Raw genomic sequence first — 22,336 nt, forward strand, 5'->3', positions numbered from 1 at the left:
GAATATCTTATCTTAAATGCTTGTCATGTGTAATGATGCAGTGGTACAATAAAAGAAAAAGACAAACTATGAACAGCATTATATCACAGTAACGCCAATAATCGATAATATACAGTATATATTAAAAGATAATTACAATTGTAACAACTACTCTACTCTAACGTGTGTTAATCGTATACTACTGGAAAACGTTCCCAAATTAAAAGGTGGGTAAATTGAGTTTAGGTGGGTTTACCCTCTACTATATGTTGTGTGGCACTACATAGCAGCTACATAAACTTAATAATAGTACTTTGTATCAAAGGTACCCCTCAATGAACATAAACAAATACAAAATATCTCTTCATTATTCATGATGCCATGTTATAATATATATATAAGACCATAGATATTCCATATCTTATGTTTGAAATGGTTATCTGCAAAATCCTCATTTTAGTTTTTATTTGGTGACATCTATAGGTTATAAGCAAGCATTCCTGTTGCATTTTCTTGCACGGGTCTTCGTTTAAATTTAAAACAGTCGCTGCTGGTGATGTCATTTGCATCACTTCCTGTGTGATTTTTCCTGGGAATGTCCTACCAGACATCAACAAATGTGAAAACATTCATGAACTAGGTCAAATCACTATTGTGTTATATCAATTGGCAAAATAGACATTTGTTTATATGAAAATGTCCAAGATTATTACTTTAAGACATACTCCTAACAAGCTGTGTGTGTGTTATTATTAGGAAGTCTTGAATCACCTTGACTGACCTCTGGAGAGCGCTCTGCTGCAGCAAAGGGAAGCGGGGCTGGCTGACTCTGGATCGGATTTCACTCAGTCTGCAGCACGCCAGGGAACTGACAGACTGAAATAGCTGACTTGCACTGACCTATAACAAGATAGATTTCAAGAGACTGTTAATTGATGTTCCCGTAGAGGGGGGGGGGGGGATACATCAATAACTGTCCATAGATATATGTAAGTATTTTCTGATCATTGATAAGAAAATAAAGAATCTGGTTTACATGGTAATGACTTGTATGGAGAGAAGAACCTACTGTAGTGTTGTATTCTTGATGAAAAAAAAATACTGTTCTCTTGGGGAAAACGTGTGTAAGATCTCAGGGGTGACATATTTTGTACCAATAGCCTGTGTGTAAACTAATTTCCAAAGGAGGGCAGCAAAGAGCCTTGGAGTGTTGTGTGCAAAATCACCAAGTCACATGACAATTCTGGGCCTTCTCTGGTCGAGAGTGCAGCTGTCAGAAATATCCTCGTGCTGTGTCTTGTTTCCCTCCCTCTCTGCTGCTCGTTCAGCGTCGTTCCTTCTTGTTTTTTCTCCAGGATTTCCTGCTGACCACAGCAGTCAGGTGAAGAGAACATTGGAACATTTCCCCTCATGGCGGAGACTCCCGGTTCCCCCGGTTGTGTGACCCTGAGACCTGCAGAGGCTGTTCTGAGAGAGATCCAGATTAACCTCCTGGAGTGCAAAGTCTGCTTTGAGAAGTTCAGTACTCAGCACAGAGAACGCAGACCACAGAACCTTTCCTGTGGCCATGTACTTTGTCTGGAATGCATTAGGGCCCTGTCCCACCCTCTCCTACACAAGCTGGAGTGCCCGTTCTGCCGACAGCTGTGCGATGTTGACAGCACCTCCCACTGCCAGGCCTTATCTGACCTCCAGGAGCTGCTGTTGTCCAGGAGCTCCAGGTCCCCTGTTCCTCATAGGGCAAAGGGAGGGAGTGGCTGGGCTGGGGCCCAGGGCTCCAGCGCCCTGCGTCTCTGCTCAGCTTTTGGTGGCTGGGGAACACTGATCAATCCCACGGGGATAGCTGTGCTTGGTTCAGGGGCGATAGTTGTGGTACATGATGGAAACAGGAGGGTGGTGGTCCTCGGTCCTCAGGGCAAGAAGCTGCACAGTTTTGGGCGGAGGGGACGAGCCCCCGGGGAGATCTGTTACCCGATGGACATTGCAGTGACTCCCAGTGGTTATGTGGTTGTGACCGACGCAGGGGACGGCACGGTTAAAGTGTTCACCTCCAGGGGGAGTCATGTATTGACAGCCAAGGGCTCCATCCAGCGTCCATGGGGCGTGGACATAGATAGCCGTGGTCACCTCCTGGTCTCAGACATCCAGGCCGGCACCCTCTCCCAGGTCACCGTGGACTATGCCCACGGTGTGACTCTGACGAGCCACACGGTCATCACTGACCTGCAGCGCCCCAGAGCGGTGGCCTGTTGCCGGGCCACTGGGAACATAGCGGTGGTGGAACATCTCGTAGGTGTCCCGTGTCCACCTGGGAGGAGCGACCGTCAAGCTACGAGATTAAGAGTGTTCGATAAGGACTTCCAGCTCCTGCATCAGACAGACAGCTTCAGCATCAGCCTGAGCTCCGCCACGTGGCTGTGCATGTCCGCTGTGGCTTTCGACAGGGATGGAGACGTGATTGTGACCGACTCCAAGCAGGGGATGATTTGGAGTTTGGGGAAGCTCCAGGACGGCCCGGTCCTCCTAACTCCCCTCGTGAAAGAGGCATTAGTCCACCCCGTGGGGCTGGTGTCGACAGCACTGAACACGCTGATGGTTTTGGACGGCGGCGACCATTCAGTGAAGATGTATTCTGCTGCTAACTCCTTATGCTATGACATGACATGATAAGTAGACCTTCAGGTCTACATGAAGTTTTGGTTTAAAAAAAACTTTAAATAAATATTACATAAGAATTGTTCGATATTGAATAGGCCACTGATAGATGTGTAGGCCTATTGTGTGTTTGTGTGATTGTTTATTATCCTGTAAAAACGTTGGCTTTGAAATGGGTATAGATTACTTAAAAATTAAACTTAATTTGAACACAGTGTTGATTGATTGATTGATTGATTGAAAACTTTATTAACAGATTGCAGAATGGGTAGAGTACAGTACAGCTCAATACATACAATTGTTAAGGGGATGCAGACCAGAGAAAGACTTTCGTCGTAATGTGATATGCTACTTCTTCAGTATGTTTGTGTGGAGCGTTTGTGTGTGCGTGCGTGCGTGTGTGTGTGTGTGTGTGTGTGTGAGAGAGAAAGAACGAGAGAGAGAGAGAGAGACTAGTTGAGAGATGGTGCATGAAAAGTTCTACTCTCACTGACACAATCCTCTCATCCGATTTTTTTTTTTTTTTTTTTAAACAACTTTTCTGATTTATTTAATCTTATATTGAATCAGACAATTATCGCGCACTGCAGACAAATCAACTTGTTCTCTCACAGGCTTTTCATCCACTGAAGTTCTGTTCGTATCGAGAGAGAGAGATCCATGTTTTGTTCCCTCTCTGGCACAGACAGTCGTCTCCCGTCGGCGAGAAGAGCTCTCAGCATTCGTGCTCCCACTGGAAGATGGCGGTGGTTGGGATGCTGTCTAGGGCCGGGACGCGGTGTCGGATCATCGGCATAGGGAGCTAACTCGGATGGATGATAATAAAGAAAATGAACCATTTCCCATTCCTTATCCGCGCGATCTGGACACGTTCGAGGTGGTTTGATTAGATTCTAGACTCCCTTTTTTAACCGGGTTTATGATCGTCGGGGGGGGATTCGAACAGACGACGGCTATTACACATCGATAGCTCAGAGCATAGACAGGGTGGGAGTATAAAGTGGACGAAAATGTCGGATACAAAGGTAAAAGTTGCAGTCAGAGTTCGGCCCATGAATCGCAGAGGTAAGTGCTGAATGATTATTTCTGTTCGCGAATTGATTTTTTTGTAATTCGCCATCGATTTCTCCCAAAAAAAATTCACTGCAGTTAAAAGTTTTCCAAGATGTGAGATTTGAGCGAGCTGTCGCCGCTTTCATCCTGAAATGTGGGCCATAAGTCAAACTTTGAATTGTCCAATAATGGTTAAAGTATATAGTTTTCTCAACGAATTTACTTCTGCAGAAACGGAACTGAATACAAAATGTGTCGTGGATATGGAAGACAACCAAACAGTGTTGCGCCCGCCGCCTTCCACAAAAGGAGAAAACAGGTAAACAAGGTTAAAAAAAAAAAAAAAAAAAAAACACGTTGTTGTTGTCAATGTCAGCTGTTTATCTTTGCGACAAATGCATCGATCTGCAATGTTACATTGTATCATAGCAATGTATGATGCAGTGGTGATGGCTTTATTATAGCGTGTCATTACTACCCTGTCTGTCTAGAGAGGTGTAACGGTTTTGATCTGCTGGTGGAGCACAGAACAGCCCACTACCACTGTACCATACATAGGGCACAGGCTACATTCTGTAAGTCTGTTCCCTAAATGAATGAACTTTTCTGTGTTGAAGCATGTGTGCTGTGCCCATTACCCATTATAGGGATCCTCATGGAAAACTGAACCAAACGTGAAGCTTTGCATGATCTGTTATAATTTCAAGCATTACCGAAATATTAGGAGAATGAAGAGGATATTTATTAACCTGGTCTCTGAAATAGTTTCACTTCTCTTGAGGTCATTGTCTGCATGGTTAACCCCTCTTATGTCCGGTGTTTTCATGCCACACAGCAGGTTGAGCTCAAATGACCATGAGCACGACTACTAATTTATATCACACCATTCGACAGGCAAGTGTTATTATCCACATATATGACACATGGCCTCATAGTACAGAAGAAATCCACATTGGTCCAGTGATCAGACAAAACAAAACCCCTGGCTCTCTGCCTAAATTCCATTGCAGTGGATTATAGCAGTGTAGTGCACGTACTGCCGGTGAAGATGATGTTGACAGCTAGGTGGTCTCGTGTGTTTCAACGGGTAGAGCATGGCGCTAATACCGTGTTCGTAACCATGGCCACCGATACACTATAAATCTCAACACTGCAATCGCAAGGCGGCGCTTTGGATAAACACATTATATATACAGTATACACTAAAAAGTTTTTTCACAGGAAATTCACTGTATTATTTGACAGATTACCTTTGTTTTTCTACTTTAAGTATAAATACCATAACGATACAGTAAATGACCTTTTATCAAAATATTAACCATTAAATAAAAGTTGTATTGTTGTAATCTGTAAATGTATTTGATTTTACTCTAATTTGACAGTTTTGGAAACCATTTACCGTTTTCGTGCACCTTTTTTTCTTACAGTGTTATACCTAGCTTCACAAAGCCCAGCGTGTTGCTTGCTTATTATTACTCTAGCTCTAGTCTTCGGTTTTTCTTATTTGAAATACCGGGGGCCTTGGACAGGGGGTAGAACACATGTTTGACACCTGGAGGTTGGTTTACAAACCACCAGAAAAGGGGGAGTTTTCTCGACCCCAAAGCTTGTCCCGCTTAGCGGCAGACGGCATTAACATCATGAGACTCGTGGAGCCCCCCGTCTCACTCTCTGTCACATGCATGGCATCATGCTTTGTTTTGCACTTCTTTGAGGCCAGGCAGCGGTTGCTTGTTTGTTTGGGCTCTCCAATGTACAGTTTCTTCGTCAAATGTATATACTCTCTTTTTTAGACTATTTTTGTATCACAAACTACTGTATTTGTAAATCTGGTATGTCATAAATGTATAGATGTAGTAGCAGTACCGTCTATCTGTATGTCATGTATGTCCAGGGCAGGTTCTAGGCATAGGCAGTATAGGCAAATGCTAAGGGCGCCACCACCCAGGGGAGGCATAATAATTTTTTATTTTTTTTATTTTTACTAATACTACTAGTTATTTCGAAATACTGAAGTCTTATCTATAGTACAGTTTATTTTAACATTTATAACAATCCCATGGAAAATTAGTGTTTTACAATGGCTCATTCATTTGGACGGCGAGTGAGAAATTCTCCAAACAAACAACTTCTTCGTCTTCTTCTCTCCTTTACCGTGTGGAACAGAATAAACTGTGATGCGAGGGGGCCACAGATAAAATCCTGCCTAGGGCAGCCAATGGACCTGTCTCAAACCCCGCCCTCTTTTCTTGATCCTCCAATCACAACTGTCGCTTACCTCGGACAAACTTGGTTTGTCCGAGGTAAGCGACAGTTGTGATTGGAGGATCAAGAAAAGGGGCAGGGTTTTGAGACAGGTCAATTGGTCAGAGCCAGCCCTGTGTATGTCATATATGTTATGATGAATTGAAAATGGGGGACCCCGATGTAAACAAGACGAAAGTCTTTCTCAGGTCTGACTGCATCCCCTTAACAATTGTGTGTATTGAGCCGTACTGTATTGTGCCATTCTGCAATCTGTTAATACAATTTTCAATCAATCAATCAATCAATCAATCAAGCAATCAATCAATCAATAGAGCTACAAGGTGAGCAGGCTGCAACCGCGGTCATAAGTAGGGTTGGGCATTGTTTGGATTTGAACGATTCCGGTTCCGATTCCGATTCTCCATATCGATTCCTGTTCTAAACGATTCTCGATTCCGATTCTTTGAGGTGCAGGTCAAAACAGGTCACAGCTTATTTCGAAGGAGATTTTTTATTTATTTATTTTTTTCAAAAAGAAAATCATACTATTCACATTTTCAGTTGACTTGATACAGTTTAATTTGGTTGCTGTACTGTAACTAGGGTATTAAAGTAAAAAAGAGTAAAAAAAAAAAAATTTAAAAAAAAAAAGTAAAAAAAAAAAAAAAAAAACGAAATGTAGAATCGAAATTCAAATATGTTACTTCCGGTTCCAGAACCGGAAGTTAGGAACCGGTTCCTATTAGAACCGGTTTTCGGTGCCCAACCCTAGTCATAAGACAGACAGGTGTACGGCATCGCCACGTGCCGGGGAAAAGGAAAGCTTCATTACCGTCCTATCACGTTTTCACATGCTGTTGGAAAAAGTGCACAGGGCCTTTTAGAAGTGATCTGAACATAGTTATGGGTGTGCAGCCGGACAGACAAAGGAAGTGTGTAGGTCAGCAGAAAGGCCTGCTGTGGTGCTACTGGCTGGTGATGTGTGATTTCACTTAGGTTTGAAATGAAATGGAAAAAGATCAACTGTATCTTTGCATCGTCATCATGATCCCTAAATCAAACAGGATAGCCTTGTTTGAAAATAGATAGACCTCTCCGTGTTGATCAATATGCTATTTTACTATGAGTGGAAAGGACATTTATGCAGATATTTCCACTGATACAGTGTAGGCTAATAATCAATTATTAGGATCAGGAAGTTATCTTAATGTTGCCTTTCTTATATGATCATGGGCATTATTGTTTTTATACCTTTAATCTTACTGTTTTTAATGGTTTGCCCGTCTGCAGACTGTATTTTTCTACCATCTTGCGCTTGGCTTGGTTCCTCTTGTCACCCTTTGTCACCCTGATTAGACAACTGACCTGATTACCCATGGATGCAAATTAAATCTTCAAGGATGCTCAGTTGAAAACCCTAAAGGTTTAATGTCATTGTCTCTGCTCTCTCATTTGTATAGTGGCAAGCAAGATGTTTCTCTAGTCACCGTGAGGTAAAGTTCACACATAGTGACGGACAGAACTACACTGACCCTACGTAAAAAAGAAAAAAAAAGATACACATAGCGGTAAAATCCTTTTCTCAAGGCTTGAATCCAGTCTTGTTAATCTGTAGCTCTGCATCTGTAGTTCCCTACATGTAACCACCATTCAACATCATTAAGCATTAATGAGCTTGCTGCTCAAGCAGCTAGCGTCCACATATTAACCTATATTTAAGGCAATCATCAGAACAGAAATTGCTACGCAACTACTCCGTTCCAGGCAATTAAGCAAATCACACTTTAAAGCTGACATTCACAGAGCAGAGTACACAACAATGGAACAAAGGCCCATTGTGGGTCAGAGGTCAAATAAATGACAATAACTTTGCAGGCACTGCAGTCGTTTAAAGTGGGACTGCCCAGTGTGTCCATGCACACTCATTTCGGAAGTATGCAATCAGCCTTTGGATTGGATGACAGATGTGTCCATTTCTACCTAGTAACTAATGCTCTCTAGTGGGTCATATGCACTAGTGGAATTAGAAGAACTTTACATGATATTATTGTAACTTTTTCTCCCATCCCCCAATTTTGTCATTATGCCAATTCCCCCCTGGTCATTGTGCTGACCTACTGTCGGTCTGTGGAGGGTGTAGACTACCACATGCTGCCCTGCTGTCGGTCTGGGGAGGGTGTAGACTACCACATGCTGCCCTGCTGTCGGTCTGGGGAGGGTGTAGACTACCACATGCTGCCCTGCTGTCGGTCTGGGGAGGGTGTAGACTACCACATGCTGCCCTGCTGTCGGTCTGTGGAGGGTGTAGACTACCACATGCTGCCCTGCTGTCGGTCTGGGGAGGGTGTAGACTACCACATGCTGCCCTGCTGTCGGTCTGGGGAGGGTGTAGACTACAACATGCTGCCCTGCTGTCGGTCTGGGGAGGGTGTAGACTACCACATGCTGCCCTGCTGTCGGTCTGGGGAGGGTGTAGACTACCACATGCTGCCCTGCTGTCGGTCTGTGGAGGGTGTAGACTACCACATGCTGCCCTGCTGTCGGTCTGGGGAGGGTGTAGACTACCACATGCTGCCCTGCTGTCGGTCTGGGGAGGGTGTAGACTACAACATGCTGCCCTGCTGTCGGTCTGGGGAGGGTGTAGACTACCACATGCTGCCCTGCTGTCGGTCTGGGGAGGGTGTAGACGCTGCCCTACTGTCGGTCTGTGGAGGGTGTAGACTACCACATGCTGCCCTACTGTCGGTCTGGGGAGGGTGTAGACTACCACATGCTGCCCTACTGTCGGTCTGGGGAGGGTGTAGACTACCACATAGTACCACATGCTGCCCTGCTGTCGGTCTGGGGAGGGTGTAGACTACCACATGCTGCACTGCTGTTGGTCTGGGGAGGGTGTAGACTACCACATGCTGCCCTACTGTCGGTCTGGGGAGGGTGTAGACTACCACATAGTACTACCACACGCTGCCCTGCTGTCGGTCTGGGGAGTGTGTAGACTACCACATGCCTCCTCCGATACATGAGGAGTCGTTAGCCGCTTCTTTTCACCTGACATTGGGGAGTTTCACTGGGAGAGAGTGTAATGCACGGCGGTTCATGCTATCTCGCCCGGAGCCCCTCCCTGTGGAACAAGCGCCCTGACCGACCAGTAGGAGCCGCTGTTGCAATGACCACCTGCGAACACTGCCATTATTGTGTTCGTAGGGACGCAGACGCCGGGAATTGAACCCGGGTCTCTGGGATGGTAGGCGAGTGCTTAGACCTCTACACTACCCAGCCGCCCTCTCAGATGTAATATTCTTTAGTGTGGCATAATAGTAAACTGCCACCATATGCCATACTCCACATTCCTCAACTCCTAATTTGATACAATTTCCTTTTCCAGTTCTGAATGAGTTGCAACAACCTGCGCTGCTTGCCTCGTGTCAGACAGGAGAGATTTCCAGTCTTGATATACAGCAATGCATCCTGTTGAAACGGTTACAAGTGTCACCTTCATACTGCCGTGAGCATCCTGTAGGGTCGGTTAGGACTGTTGCATTGTGTCTGCGTTCACTGCAGTTCCAGCAGCTGGACTATTGGGGTTTATCCAAGGACACACACATTGGATTAGTCATTCTGCTGCTGCCATAGCTATGTGAGCTTGCACTTTCAACAACTCAATGTTTTCATCTAGTCACTCCTCTCAAGATGCACTTGTTGATGCGTCATATAATTTCACGATCATATATATATATATCACAGTTGAAAAGTGACCTTGAACTTGAACTTAGTAGTTCTTTCATGATACATATTTGTGTCATAACGTCAGGGTCTGAGTGACAATATTCGCTGTGAGGACCCTCCCACCCCCACCCCCTGGTCCCAGTGGGGGTTTTAGAATACTGTATCAGGGCTTTCCCCAGGACCTTCAAGCAACATGCTGCCGAGTCGCACCAAGGGCGGCTGTGCCCCCCCCCCCCCCCCCAAACGGCATGCAAATGTAATCATTTGCTGTCGTTTCCTGCTACTTAAAAACATAATTTCAATAAAATAGCAAACAAAAGTTCAAAATAAGTTATTTGCTATTTGTTGATTATTATTATTTAAAAAGTTGTAAGCGTTCTAAATACTTGGTGGTGCTGGCGCATTGTCATAGTGGCGCTGCGCCCCTATACCATTGTTTAGGGAAAGCCCTGTGTAACGGATCCCTGTATATTGAGTGGCTTACAAACTTACTGCTGGTACAATTACTGTTTAATTTATCCTTTTACATCGTATTACATTAATTTTAAAACAATAACATTCCCACCGTAAGAGATATGGCCTCATACGGGTCCATTAAATCTTGTTGCGTATTCCTTCTCTCGCACTGAACTGTCAAACTGTCAACCAAAAAAGTGACAGCGATAAAAAACACTGTTGCCTCGCAACACGGCGACATGGATTTACATAAATTAAAGTCACATACACACGCACACACAGGCTTCTATCAATTCTAATAACAAAAAAGTCCTGGATATTCCTAAACACAAATATTACGCAAGTTTACTCAAAAAATAATAAACCATTCTTGGGGTTATTTCATTCAATCTTTATTTATACTCGATAATACTCATTTACAGTGCCGTCGAGATGTTACATAAGTGTCACAGTGTGTTCATAAATATAAAGACATCAGACAATCAGAATAATTAAGAGCACATTTTAAAATACATAAAAAAAAAATGTAAAGAATAAAATAGCAAAATATTAAAACAGAGGTAATAATTTAAAAACAATTACATATTGTGGTGACCTGATTGGTTTACACCCTGTGTATGGTATAAAACTATACTAATAATAAACCAATACTAGTTGTTACTGTTACTGTAAAAATTACTTTAGATTCATTGGCAGTTATTCTAAACCATATCATTTATCCTCAGACGTGTTCCCAGTGTGTAGAACCATAGACGTGGGGGGGGGATACCCAGATCCCTGAGGCTTCTTTTGAGGACACCTGTTCATACGTCGTTGAGATGTGTCGGCTTTAGTGGATAATATATCAGCAGTGTCTAATGCGGCTGCAGGGTCAAAACCGAGGGTTTTGCAGCTGTGCTGGCTCAAATACACAGTGAAGGGAGAACTATTCAACATTTTTGTTTTTATAAAAAAACACCGTCCCACTTTTTCCAGAAAGCTTGTAATCAAAGCCAGAATCTGAATGTGAAGTATTGATTCTTTGTGCAGAGGACACACGCTGACTAGAAAATAATAAAATAAAATACAAGAAAATAATCTTGTCGTAATGTTCTCGTCCAACTGTAACTAATTTTGCTCAAACCATTTACAGCTTTAAGTAATGTTTAAATGGTAAATGGATGCATTCATATAGCGCTTTTATCCAAAGCGCTTTTATCCTTTTCACATTTGTTCCTCACATTTTACCCATTCACTCACACATTCACAACCATGCAAGGTGCCAACCTGCACATCGGGAGCAATTAGGGGTTAAGTGTCTTGCTCAAAGACACTTTCAACATGCTACCCGGTAGGGGGGAATCAAACCGGGAACATCCGGATTACCAGACGACTGCTCTACCTCCCGATCCACTGTGTTTACATTTGCTTATTTCTATAGGTATACTGTATGTTTTGACATATCTGCATGCATCTTTATATGTGAATAATTGAAGGTATATTTTCACAACTGAATACACAAACTGTCCTCAGGAAGATTGGATCTCTGGAACGCTGTTTGAAGCTAGAAAGCGACCTGAAAAGTTGCTATTTCACTGCTGTCGTTTACAAAGGCAGGGCCCGCAATTTGGTTAACAAACATAGTCTAGGCTTACGTTTGGTTCACACACAGTGCCTAAAGAATACATAACACGAGATAGAATCATTCTTAAATGTCTTTTGCAGGCTCTGCAAACAAATCCCCCTCCTCCGAAACTGCATAGTGCACCTTTAAGGAACCTTAAACAGAGCCGCCACTAGCATGGTGATCTTGGCTCCACAGGTAGCACGATACTCCGCATCGAATCTTTAAACCGACAGAGGTAATGTGGCAGTGGGAAAGAATAATACCTCTGCTCTTTGGTAGTTCTGTAAGGACTGTGTGGTACCATGTGAACATGCAAACTATTCAAAGAATGCAAAGAAAGTGCATGTGCTTTCCTTTGATGGCTTTAGGATCATTGGACTTGTTCTTTGCACCGTGTCTCATTGTGTTAAGACTCGTGAACCCCCTCCCCCATTTTCTCTGTAATCTCGGTGACGGTTCGTTGAAACGCTGAAGGTGACACTGACTGCAGGGTGACAAGAGGTTTGAGCCCCCCCCCCTCGTCTGAATCATAGTTATGTTCGAAATTCCCTGGGTCTCGTCTTACCTCTGTCCCCGGCCGCACGAGTGGCAGATTTTGAAACGTGAATCTGGGGAGAGCAATTTTGTCTTCAAGTCGCTGTCTGCCATCCTTTTAGAGGTTTAGATATACAATGAGGGAGCGGGGGTGGGGGGGGGGGGTGGAGTCCGAAGAAATACCTGAGGCTGCTGTGCAGAGAGAGGGGATCAGCGGTGGAGCATCACAGCGGGGAAATACCCTTTCGCGCTCTCGCACAGTGGGGCCACATCACTGCTATCATGCCCTGACACGCCTGTCAACTCTCCAAACAATTGAACTGGAGTTTATCCCGCGTGCAAAGTCCCCCGTTCCCCCTAGCCTTGTTTTGAAGTCTGCGAATGTGACGCAGCTGAACACAAAGATCATTTAGCGCATTACCGTCGGATGTTACATATGACATAACGTTCTTAAAAAGAGATAATCAACTGGTTCCAAGTGTCTGTATTTAATCTGGTTTTGTCCTGAATCTATATTATAATAGGCTATGTAGTAGCGTTGGGTACCGTTCACATTTGAACCGATACCGGTACCAGTTCCTTGGAATTGATTGGTTGATTGAAAATTTTATTAACAGATTGCAGAATGGGTACAATACAGTACAGCTCAATACACACAATTGTTAAGGGGATGCAGACCAGAGAAAGACTTCCGTCTTGTTTACATAAGGGTCCCCCATTTTCAATTCATCGTAACATATTATGACATACATGACATACAGATACAGTACTGCTACATCTAGACATTTATGACATAGGCCTACCAGATCTACAAATACAGTAGTTTGTGATACAAACAAAAATAGTCTAAAAAAGAGAGTATACATTTGAGGGGGAAGAAACTGTACATTGGAGGAGGTTGGGTAGGTGGGGTGGGGGGGGGGGGGGGTTGGGTAGGTGGGGTGGGGGGGGGGGAAACTGTACATTGGAGGGGGTTGGGTTTAGACATTTACAGGGGCCAGTTTCGAATTGCAGTCTCCCGTAGGTGCTCTTTGAGAGTGGTTTTGAAAGTGGGTAGTGATTCACATTCCTTTACAGCTGTGGGTAGGGCGTTCCACATTGATGTGGCATAATTGCGAAACGTGTTTAGTCCCTTGTTTGAGCCGAATCTGGGTTTAACATGATTTGTGGAGCTCCCTCTGGTGTTGTGGTCGTGGTATTCACTGACCTTTGGGTATTTTGACATGTACTTTGACATGTACATGGGTACCTTAGTGGTGTAGTGTATCTTGTAGACCAGGCCCATTGCAAGTTGCTGTACTCTGTCGTCTACTCTAAGCCATCCTAGGTTGTCAAAGTGGGCAGGGGTGAGGTGGGTTCTAGGAGTAAGGTCAAGCAGTAGTCTGACCAGTTTGTTTTGTGATGTTTGTAATTTTGTTTTTAGCACCTTTGAGGTGCTTTGGTACCATGAGGTGCAAGCATAGTCGTAGTACCCTTGAATGAGTGCTCCTGCTAGAGTCTTCAGGGTATTCTTGTTTACCAGAGGAGATCCGGTACAGGAATCTAGTTAGTTGGTTGACTTTTTTGATTACATTGGATGCCATTTTGTCACAGGAAAGATTTGCCTCTAGGATGGAACCCAGGTATGTAATTTCATCTTTCCTTGTGACAATATTGTCACCAACTGTAACTGGCTGTAACATTTGCATTAGGAACAGTAGCGGTCCTAGTATGCTTCGTTGTGGAACACCACAGCTCATTGGGAGGGGGTGGGGGGTACCTTTTACCTCCACCATCTGTTCTCTCCCCTCCAGGTAGGATTGCATCCAGCTCACTGATAAACTATCCGCAAGGTACTTTTCGCCCTGTTCGTATACTATTTTTTCCATGACTTTCGAGTTGGAGGTAAGAATAGAAACAGGGCGGTAGTTGCCTGGGTCTAATTTGCTGCCCTTTTTGTGCAGGGGGGGTTACTCTCGCAATTTTGAAGTATTTGGGTACGTGTCCGTTTTATGGAGAGGTTTATTGTGTGTGTGATGACTGGGGTGATGGCGGCTACTGAGTCTCTGAGGAATTTGGAGGGGATGTTGTCATGGCCAGTGGCCTTGTTAGGTTGGAGGGCGCTCAGCATAGCTGTCAACCATCCCGTTTTCCCCGGGATTGTCACGTATTTCAACCTTCCTTCCCGCCGTCATCCCGGTTCCCGTATTTTTCCAGTTTTTTAATTTTTACAAAATGGCTGCAATTCCTCTCCGTGACGACAGGGGGCAGCAGTGTAGATTAGAACGTTAGCACAGGAAGTCAGACCGGAAGACGGTTGCGACCCGAAGAAGAGCGACCGGATAAAGGAGGGGTTTAGCGTGAAATGTATTACATTCTACAACTACCTACAAAAGGCAGAAGCTTCTTCTTCTTCTTCTTTAGAATTTCCGGCAGTGTAGACGCATCGTGGCGTATTACTGCCCTCCGCAGTTCTTTTGATGAGCTCTTCTTCTTCTTCTTCTTTCTTCTTTTGAATTTCCCACAGGCATATTACTGCCCTCCTCAGTTCTTATACTACGCAGAGAAGTGATACAGGCAAAGTGGGGTTGTTCCCGGAGAGCTCACTCTCGGCCGTGGTTTCTCAGTGTATAATGTATGGTGCTCTCCCTCAACATGCGAGTAGGGTGAGACAACACCATTCTTTAGTCCAAATAATACCCTACTTTATACTATATTATTGTCATTCGTTTAATGTAAAGTCAGTCTTACATTGGCACTGCTTTAACGTTGCATTTACCCATAATCCATTGCTGTATTAGCCGTGCCAGTATAACTTTTGTAATATGAATGAAGAGCAAATGTAAAGTTAATCAATACACAATGAAACAATATCTTTATCTATATCACATGTCAAAACTACTTTAATAAAAGAAGATTTCCATTTTTCATTTCTACTCATTCATCCAAAACAAGACAGCAATTCTACTTCTGCATGCACCGGGAGAATTGAGCTCATAGCACAGATTTGGAGTTGATAGAATGGACATTGCTGTTCTTAGGAAATGTTGGACATGGTGGAAATAATGGAAATTAACATTTCTAACATTAACATTTAGTGTATGTTTAAAGTTGATACATTGAGGCATGGTAGAATTTCACTTTATATTACAGCAGTATCCGTTTTTAACATTACAATTAGTGTCTGACACTATAGACACATGTTAAAAGTCAAAGTCAACTTTGTCATTTTCCAATTTCTGCAAGACATACAGAAAAATTCAATTACGTGCCCCTCTTCCCACGGTGTATATAGAAAGAGACAATAAACACAAAAGTAACATAGGACACAATATACAACACACAGGACTATGTACAATAAACAGTGCCTACAATTAAATTAATGAATGAATTAAATAAGAGGTAAAAGATAACTTAGTGTAAATATTCTTTAATTTGTGTCAACGTTATAAAAATCCTATTGTATTCAACAAATTAATTATGATACACCACAATGTGCCCTTTCTATCTATTCTAAATCTATGGGCTCGCGATTCCACGGCTGCGCAGTGCAGACAATATATATACTAAATATATACTAAAACTGGATATTTCGCTGGATGTATATAATATACATACGAGGGGGGCGGGGCGAAATATCCAGTTTTTTTTAATCCCAATATTGACAGCTATGGCGCTCAGTTTTTTGAGTACCTCAGCTGTTGTTACCATTTCTAGTTTGAAATCGTCTTTGCGGACCCCTAGGTTATTGTAGTAGGCTATGATGTGTTCTACCCCAAAATGCGGGTGGAAGGGTAGTTTATTTACCAGTGTTGTGGCTATGTTTGTGAAGAAAATGTTTAAGTAATTGGCCACATCCAGTTTGTCTGTGATGAGCGTGTTGACAGTTTTTATGTTTATGTTTGAAATTTTTTTTATTTATTTTTTTTTTTTTACTTGATCTTTTCCCCCCTCCTTTTTCCTCCGATTTTCTCCCATCCCAATGTTAGTCGTTATGCCAATTCCCAATCCCCTTCCTGGTCGCTGCGCACTTACCCCCCACAGTCGGTCTGGGAGAGTGGAGGCTATCACGTGCTTCCTCCGACATCAACCGCTTCTTTTCACCTGGCAGCGCGGACTCTCACTGAGAGCGTGTAACGTGTGGAAGGATCACACTACCGCCCTTAGATCCTATCCGCGCTTAGCAGGCGCCCCGACCGAACTGTAGGAGTCGCTGTTTACAACGACCCGGACCCACCCCGCCAGCTTCTCCCACCCTCTAATACTGCCAATTGTATTAGTGTGAACGGCCAGCCAAGCTGGTGACAACCCCGGAGCTGTGAGCTGGATTCGAACAGGCGAATCCAGCGTCTCCGGGGTTGGTGACGAACTGAAAATCTGGTTTTAAGTTTTTTTACTGCAGCCTAGTTGTTTATTGAGTAATTTCCAAAGTTCACAGGGTTTATTTTGTTTTCCTCAGTTTTTTCATTGATAAAATTCTTTTTTGCAGTTTTGATCATGGAGTTTACGTAATTTCTTAGTCTGTTTCTTTACAGTTTGAGTTCAGTCACGTGGGCTTGGAGTTCACTGCTCAAGCTTTTGGTAAGCTTTGACTGACTTTTATGAAACTCAGATTTTTTTTTGTCTTTGTTTGAAGTCGGTAACGGTACCCAACGGTACCTTTTTCCCCCGGTACTTAACTCTCTCTGTAATAACAAAAACAATCAGTTGTAAAAAAATAAGTCCCAATTTATTTAGAACATTTAGTTGTTTATTGTTATAACACACACCACACAAAATAAATCACATGATCATGTATTATGTTTAAATATCAACATTATCTGGCCATCCTCAGTAAATATTAAACTCCTCTGACCTCGTCTGGTCTTTCCAAAGACCCAAGAGATTATATATACTGTACATTTGTGGAAAAGGCTCCCTCTAGTATATTACACTCTAAACACGTAAAGGTACCGAAATTTGTTACCGATTGATCTAGCGTGAATAGGTACTTGGTAGTACCAATGTAATTCGGTCAGTACCCTTAAAAGTACAGAGTTCGGTACCCAACCCTACTATGTAGTGGCAAATGCAATTTTTTTTCTTTTGATCAAGTTTGTCAATTTTTTTTTTTTTTTAAATCAAGCACTTTAAGCACTTCAAGGACCCTGTGCGAACCATGGAATCTGTACCAACTAAATTGCCTATACTACCTCATTTATACCTACCTACTGCTTTCACACGTCTACCCGGTTTGAGGCAGGTACTACTAATGTGTGTCTATTGTCAGCTCAGGCCTAAAAAAAATTGTTTGGTTCAAAGGTGTTACACAATGTGCGCCATAAACGAGTTAACTCGTTATTGGCCGCCATGCGTTGAGCGCCAGAAACGAGTTAACTCGTTTTTGGGATCGTTATTTCGTTTATTCGCTATATCTATTCATAATTCATAGCTGCAGCCTCTGGTATCCCCTTCAGAGCCTGTCTGAGCTGTCAGACGGTCAACACCGCCCTCTACTGCCAGGCGGAGCTATTGCATCTCATTGAAAATGGGCTGTTGTGTTTCAGTAGCCGATCTGAGCCGGGCGGGTGGGGTTTAAATACACAAGTGAGCCAGTTCTATACAACGATGGCATTGAACAGTAACTCCGCCCGCCCGTCATTGTGAAACGGTCGGTAGTGTGGTACAGACCTCCACGAGCATTATTTGGAATTGCGATCAGATATTTGGATTATCTCTTTTGCATTACATCAGATACAAGGTAAGAACATTATATATAAATTTGATCGTTGATCTGACATTTATTTCTACCCCGATCACAGCTATCTGATATTCTAGCGTTGATTTCAGGGTGATGAACTATATCCATTGAATAAAGACCTGGCGATGAATGGGGTATCAGCGCCCCCTGCTGCTGGCGGTCAATGTGTTAACACATTCCCGGCCAACCACGGACATGTCCGTGTTTCGGATCCAACGGTTGAGGGCCAACCACGGACATGTCCGTGGCAAGGTTGTTTTGGCTTTTATTCCATTTTAATAACCTACTCAATGTCACCGAGCGGCACTGCAGAATTACCCTACTCTTGGAATTCGGAAAAGTGCATTACCGGCCTGATCCTCGTAGGGGCGCTGTCTCGATAATGCAGTGTTCCCTGTGGCAGAACAGTGTTTTATTTTTTTTTAATCTTGAATGGACTTTCCTGTTAGGCTGAATCTATGCGTGTAGCATGTAGCATGGAATACGTTTTGGGAGCTGAATTCAGTGTGCAGTAAAGGAATATAGCATCAGCCAATGGCCATATGGATCTACCAGATGACGATCGATAACTGGGAAATCCTTTTTGCAGTCCAACCGGCCCACGGTAAGATCTTTTTCACGTAAATTACAGCCCAATCGGGCCTTGCTTTGATAGCCATCCACCCGGTCAGCGAATACGGCTACTGAGGCTAATGCCGTTATTGGTAATCAATAATCAGAAACGACGTCCCCCGCCCCCCCCCCCCCCTTTCATGCATTCATGGTGGAACATGATATCGATCATATGCATTTTGATTTTTAGCTCTAGCTTCTGTAGGGCCGAAACGCCATTCGATTTAACGTTATTAGCTTAGCAGCCTGTATCTCGTTTTGCAGGAAATATACCAGACCAATCCCATATAACGCTTATATTCAAGACGCTATAAAATGGGAACGTATTGATGACATTTTTTTTTCTTTAAGCCATTTTGAAGGGACGGTTTATACTGTCAATTGACAATGAGAATGGACAGATAGCAATAATATAAAGTATAGATTTAGCTCTACAAACAGCCTCACGCACAATGAAACCTTATTATGATATGCTGGCCGTGTAGAGTGGGGCCGTCTAATACCGTGGCGTCAATGTGTTAAGGGAACCATTAGGGTGAGAATCTGAGTTTTTCAAGGTTTATGGATAAAAGTAATTCTTTAACCCACCTATTGTGAGATGGAGGTTGTTTGTGTTTCCATTTAAAGAGAATACCGGGTAAGTCATTAAATTAAATCAATAAATTATAAAAAAAAAGAAAAAAATTAACAACAGCAAACAACACAATATAAACATCAACAGTAACAACAATAATAATAATAATAATAATAATAATAATAATAATAATAATAATAATAATAATAATAATAATAATAATAATAATAATAATAATAATAATAATAATAATTAATAATAATAATAATAATAATAATAATAATAATAATAATAATAATAATAATAATAATAATAATACTAATAATAATAATAATGACAAAAACAATAATAAATTATAAATACAGATCTAAAGTTAACTAATATATACCAAATAAAAATAAAAACAAAAAACACACCACAAACACAAAGGACATTAGACATTAGACAGACATTCCCCTGGCAACTGGTGGGCAGTCCCAGACCATATGCATATATGTGCCGGTGGCTCTTAAAAAGCATAAAGTTGTTTTGTTCTGTCTAAATGTTTAATGTGAGCGATTTGTAGTGTCAAATTCCCCTCTGGATAATTAAAGTATTTCTATTCTATTCTATTCTAAAGTGCACCGGGAGTCGGCCACCAGTCCCATAGCAAACAGTTTCCTAGGTGTGAGATACATCCTATGAATATAATTTAAATAAATTTGTTGGTGATTAGGGTTGCAGGAGCCAGGAGGCTAATATAGCATTTGTCCAAACGTCGTCCCAGTCAAACTCAGGGTCTAACTCTGGGATGTCCCCTCGCCAGACTGTATCTAATGTAAATTTTTTATATGGCAAATGCTATTTCATAACCTTTCGATTTACTCATAGGCAGACTGAGATGTTGATGTTTGAGCCAAAGGTTGATATTGGACTTTAATTGGCTCTTCGGAGAACAAACGGCTGTATTGGGGTGTGGTTAACAATTCAACCACACAGTCCGTTACCAAGGTGTTCCAATATTGGATTCCCCCCCCCCCCCCCCCCCCCTCTCCTACTTCCTGGTCCAGCATGCCGAGATGGTCAGACCAACTACGTGCCTGATAATCTGATAATGTCTGGTGGATGTAACCAAGCTTGTAATTTCCCCCTCTAATCTCTTCCGTATCTCTAAAGCCTCCTTCACCGCCCAGGGGGCTTCTCCCTCGGCTCCACTTGACCGTGGCATCTCCTTTACTCGGGTATTGTCATCTGACTGGTGTATATTGTGGAGCGGGTTTAATCAGAATTATACCCGGTCTACACTGTGAAATAATTTAAATGTACACTCTGCTACTAGAAAGCTGAAAGTCCTATCGGTAATTCAAAGATGATGATGGTGGTGGTGGTTGGATTTCCCTTTCTTTGAGTTGGTTATTCCTGCTGGATTTGTGGCCTACATTTTCTAGTTTTTCTCCACGAGAAGCACAACTCTGGTTCAGAACGTTTGACCTGGTTGGTCTCTTTCTCCAGAGGAAAATGTCTGCCTGCTGCCCGTGACCACCAGTGCATTCAGTGGTTAAAGGCAGCATGTTGTTTAATTAAAAGGCTTTTTACAGGCAGTCTCTACGGTCTTCTGTTTGTGTGCAGCCTTTTCCAATTTTCAGGTGTTTAAAAAACACTCAACCTGTTTGTGTTTGTGGGAAAGTGTCTGTGTTTAGGGAAGTTCTTGAGTCTCTGGGTTTGTCTTTCAGCTGTCTCTGGAGTGACACACAGGGACCAAGTGCCATCAAGCTTTCCAAACAACCTCTCTGTGAAATGACAAAGCAGCGCTGTCCGACGGGGCCGCCGCCCTCAGGAATGTTTCCTTTTGTCTTTCCATGTTGCACTCCGTGCTATGTGCAAATAATCAACCTTTCCATTCAGTAAGATGTTGTTCTCGAGAGTTTTTGGCCCGCATTCTCAAAGTTCTCTCAGCGTGTTCTTCTTTCCCCCCCCCCCCCCTCATGTGCTGCTATTACGGGAAGGATTGTGCGTTACTGATAAAACCGCTGAATTCCCGTGAGGCCCTCTGTTTGTTTTGGAGGCGGGGCCATGTTTACATCTTGATCTGAAAATGAGAAAAGGTGCCCCCCCCCCCATACTCTCTCTCTAGGACTAGGATTCCAGTGATGTCAGGCAGGAGCCTTGTTCATCTCAGATGTGGTTGGACTTTCGTAAAAAAATAATAAAGCGGTCTTTTCTCAAGCCATTTATTCAGCATATTTGTTCTAGAGGTCCCCGTCATAATGACTTTGGTTTTCCTCCGCAGATGATTCTTTTAAACGAGGCTTTCCTTTTGAAGTCGGCATTCGTTGTTTACATGAATTTCAGCCCATGGCGGGGCTACGTTTATGGCAGCCTGTTACATTACTTTCAGTCTCACTGAGGGGTGGAGTGGAGCCAGACAACATCAACAAAAGACTTCACGAATGAGTTAAGTTGTCTCTGTCTGAGAAGCCATAATTCACTTACTCGGTTTCATCGCACCCGAGCTTGTAATATATTATTATTATAATTTTTTTTAATCTGAGTATCTGACCAATTTCTCCCCCACAATTCATAATGGTCTTTATGTTTTTGTACGTAATGACAAAGTCTAATCAGAGCGTTCTCGCTAGTAAAATTCTGGCCCATCATTGTCCTTTTTCTCCCCAGTCTCGGTGTGTGTCCATTCATTTAAGTGACATTTACCAGGCGGACGGGGTCAAAAGGGGGTGTGGCCTAGCAATAAACGTGTCACTCTGGCATCCCTGGGGAGGAAGCGGTGCCATATTGACCAAATTGATGAACTTCACTTCTCTTTGGGTTTGTTTCCTGTCGTAGTAACCAGATTAAGGGTTTAGGGCAGATGTGGTCTCAGTATGCTCGCGTCCAGTTCAGTACACACCGCTAGGCCCACTGAGCCAACTTGTAATATTGGCGCTAAAAACAACAGAGAGAGGGTGGAAGTATGAGCGTTGCTGCTGTTTTTTTTATTATGGAAATGACCAGGCCTGATGATTATTTGAGCCTACTGCAAATTGCTCAGGGCGATGCTATTTATTGAGGCTGTTTTTGGTTCTCTTGCTTGGCTTTTATATTGGAACCTTGACTCATGGTGCTGGTAGCTCGTCCGGGCTCCCATGTTTACAGCAGCTCCCTGGCAATGGCAGCTGCTAAGATATGGAAGGTTCTG

At 43.0% G+C, this 22,336-nt stretch overlaps 2 protein-coding genes across 7 annotated transcripts in view; both read left to right on the plus strand.

Moving 5' to 3' along the window:
• Nucleotides 1-932: 932 nt before the first annotated feature.
• On the plus strand, nt 933-2,646 carry LOC311246552 (E3 ubiquitin-protein ligase NHLRC1-like; the record flags this gene model as incomplete). The annotated part of the gene is made up of 2 exons (XM_084336701.1): nt 933-968; nt 1,335-2,646. Exon 2 carries the CDS (start codon nt 1,390-1,392, stop codon nt 2,644-2,646), a length of 1,257 nt encoding a protein of 418 aa, XP_084192827.1. The 5' UTR covers nt 933-968; nt 1,335-1,389.
• Nucleotides 2,647-3,415: 769 nt separating this feature from the next.
• The window catches only part of kif13a (kinesin family member 13A), a 151,099-nt gene continuing 132,178 nt past the window's right edge, over nt 3,416-22,336 (plus strand). For all 6 annotated transcript variants that reach the window (XM_084336220.1, XM_084336222.1, XM_084336221.1 and 3 more), the window contains exons 1-2: nt 3,416-3,699; nt 3,919-4,006. In XM_084336220.1, the coding sequence (XP_084192346.1) occupies nt 3,645-3,699; nt 3,919-4,006 (143 nt within the window). In that variant the 5' untranslated portion in view covers nt 3,416-3,644. The remainder of the gene's footprint in view (nt 3,700-3,918; nt 4,007-22,336) is intronic.

This window comes from Notolepis coatsorum (assembly GCF_963971535.1).
Source record: "Notolepis coatsorum genome assembly, chromosome: 19".
NCBI classification, from domain to species: domain Eukaryota; kingdom Metazoa; phylum Chordata; class Actinopteri; order Aulopiformes; family Paralepididae; genus Notolepis; species Notolepis coatsorum.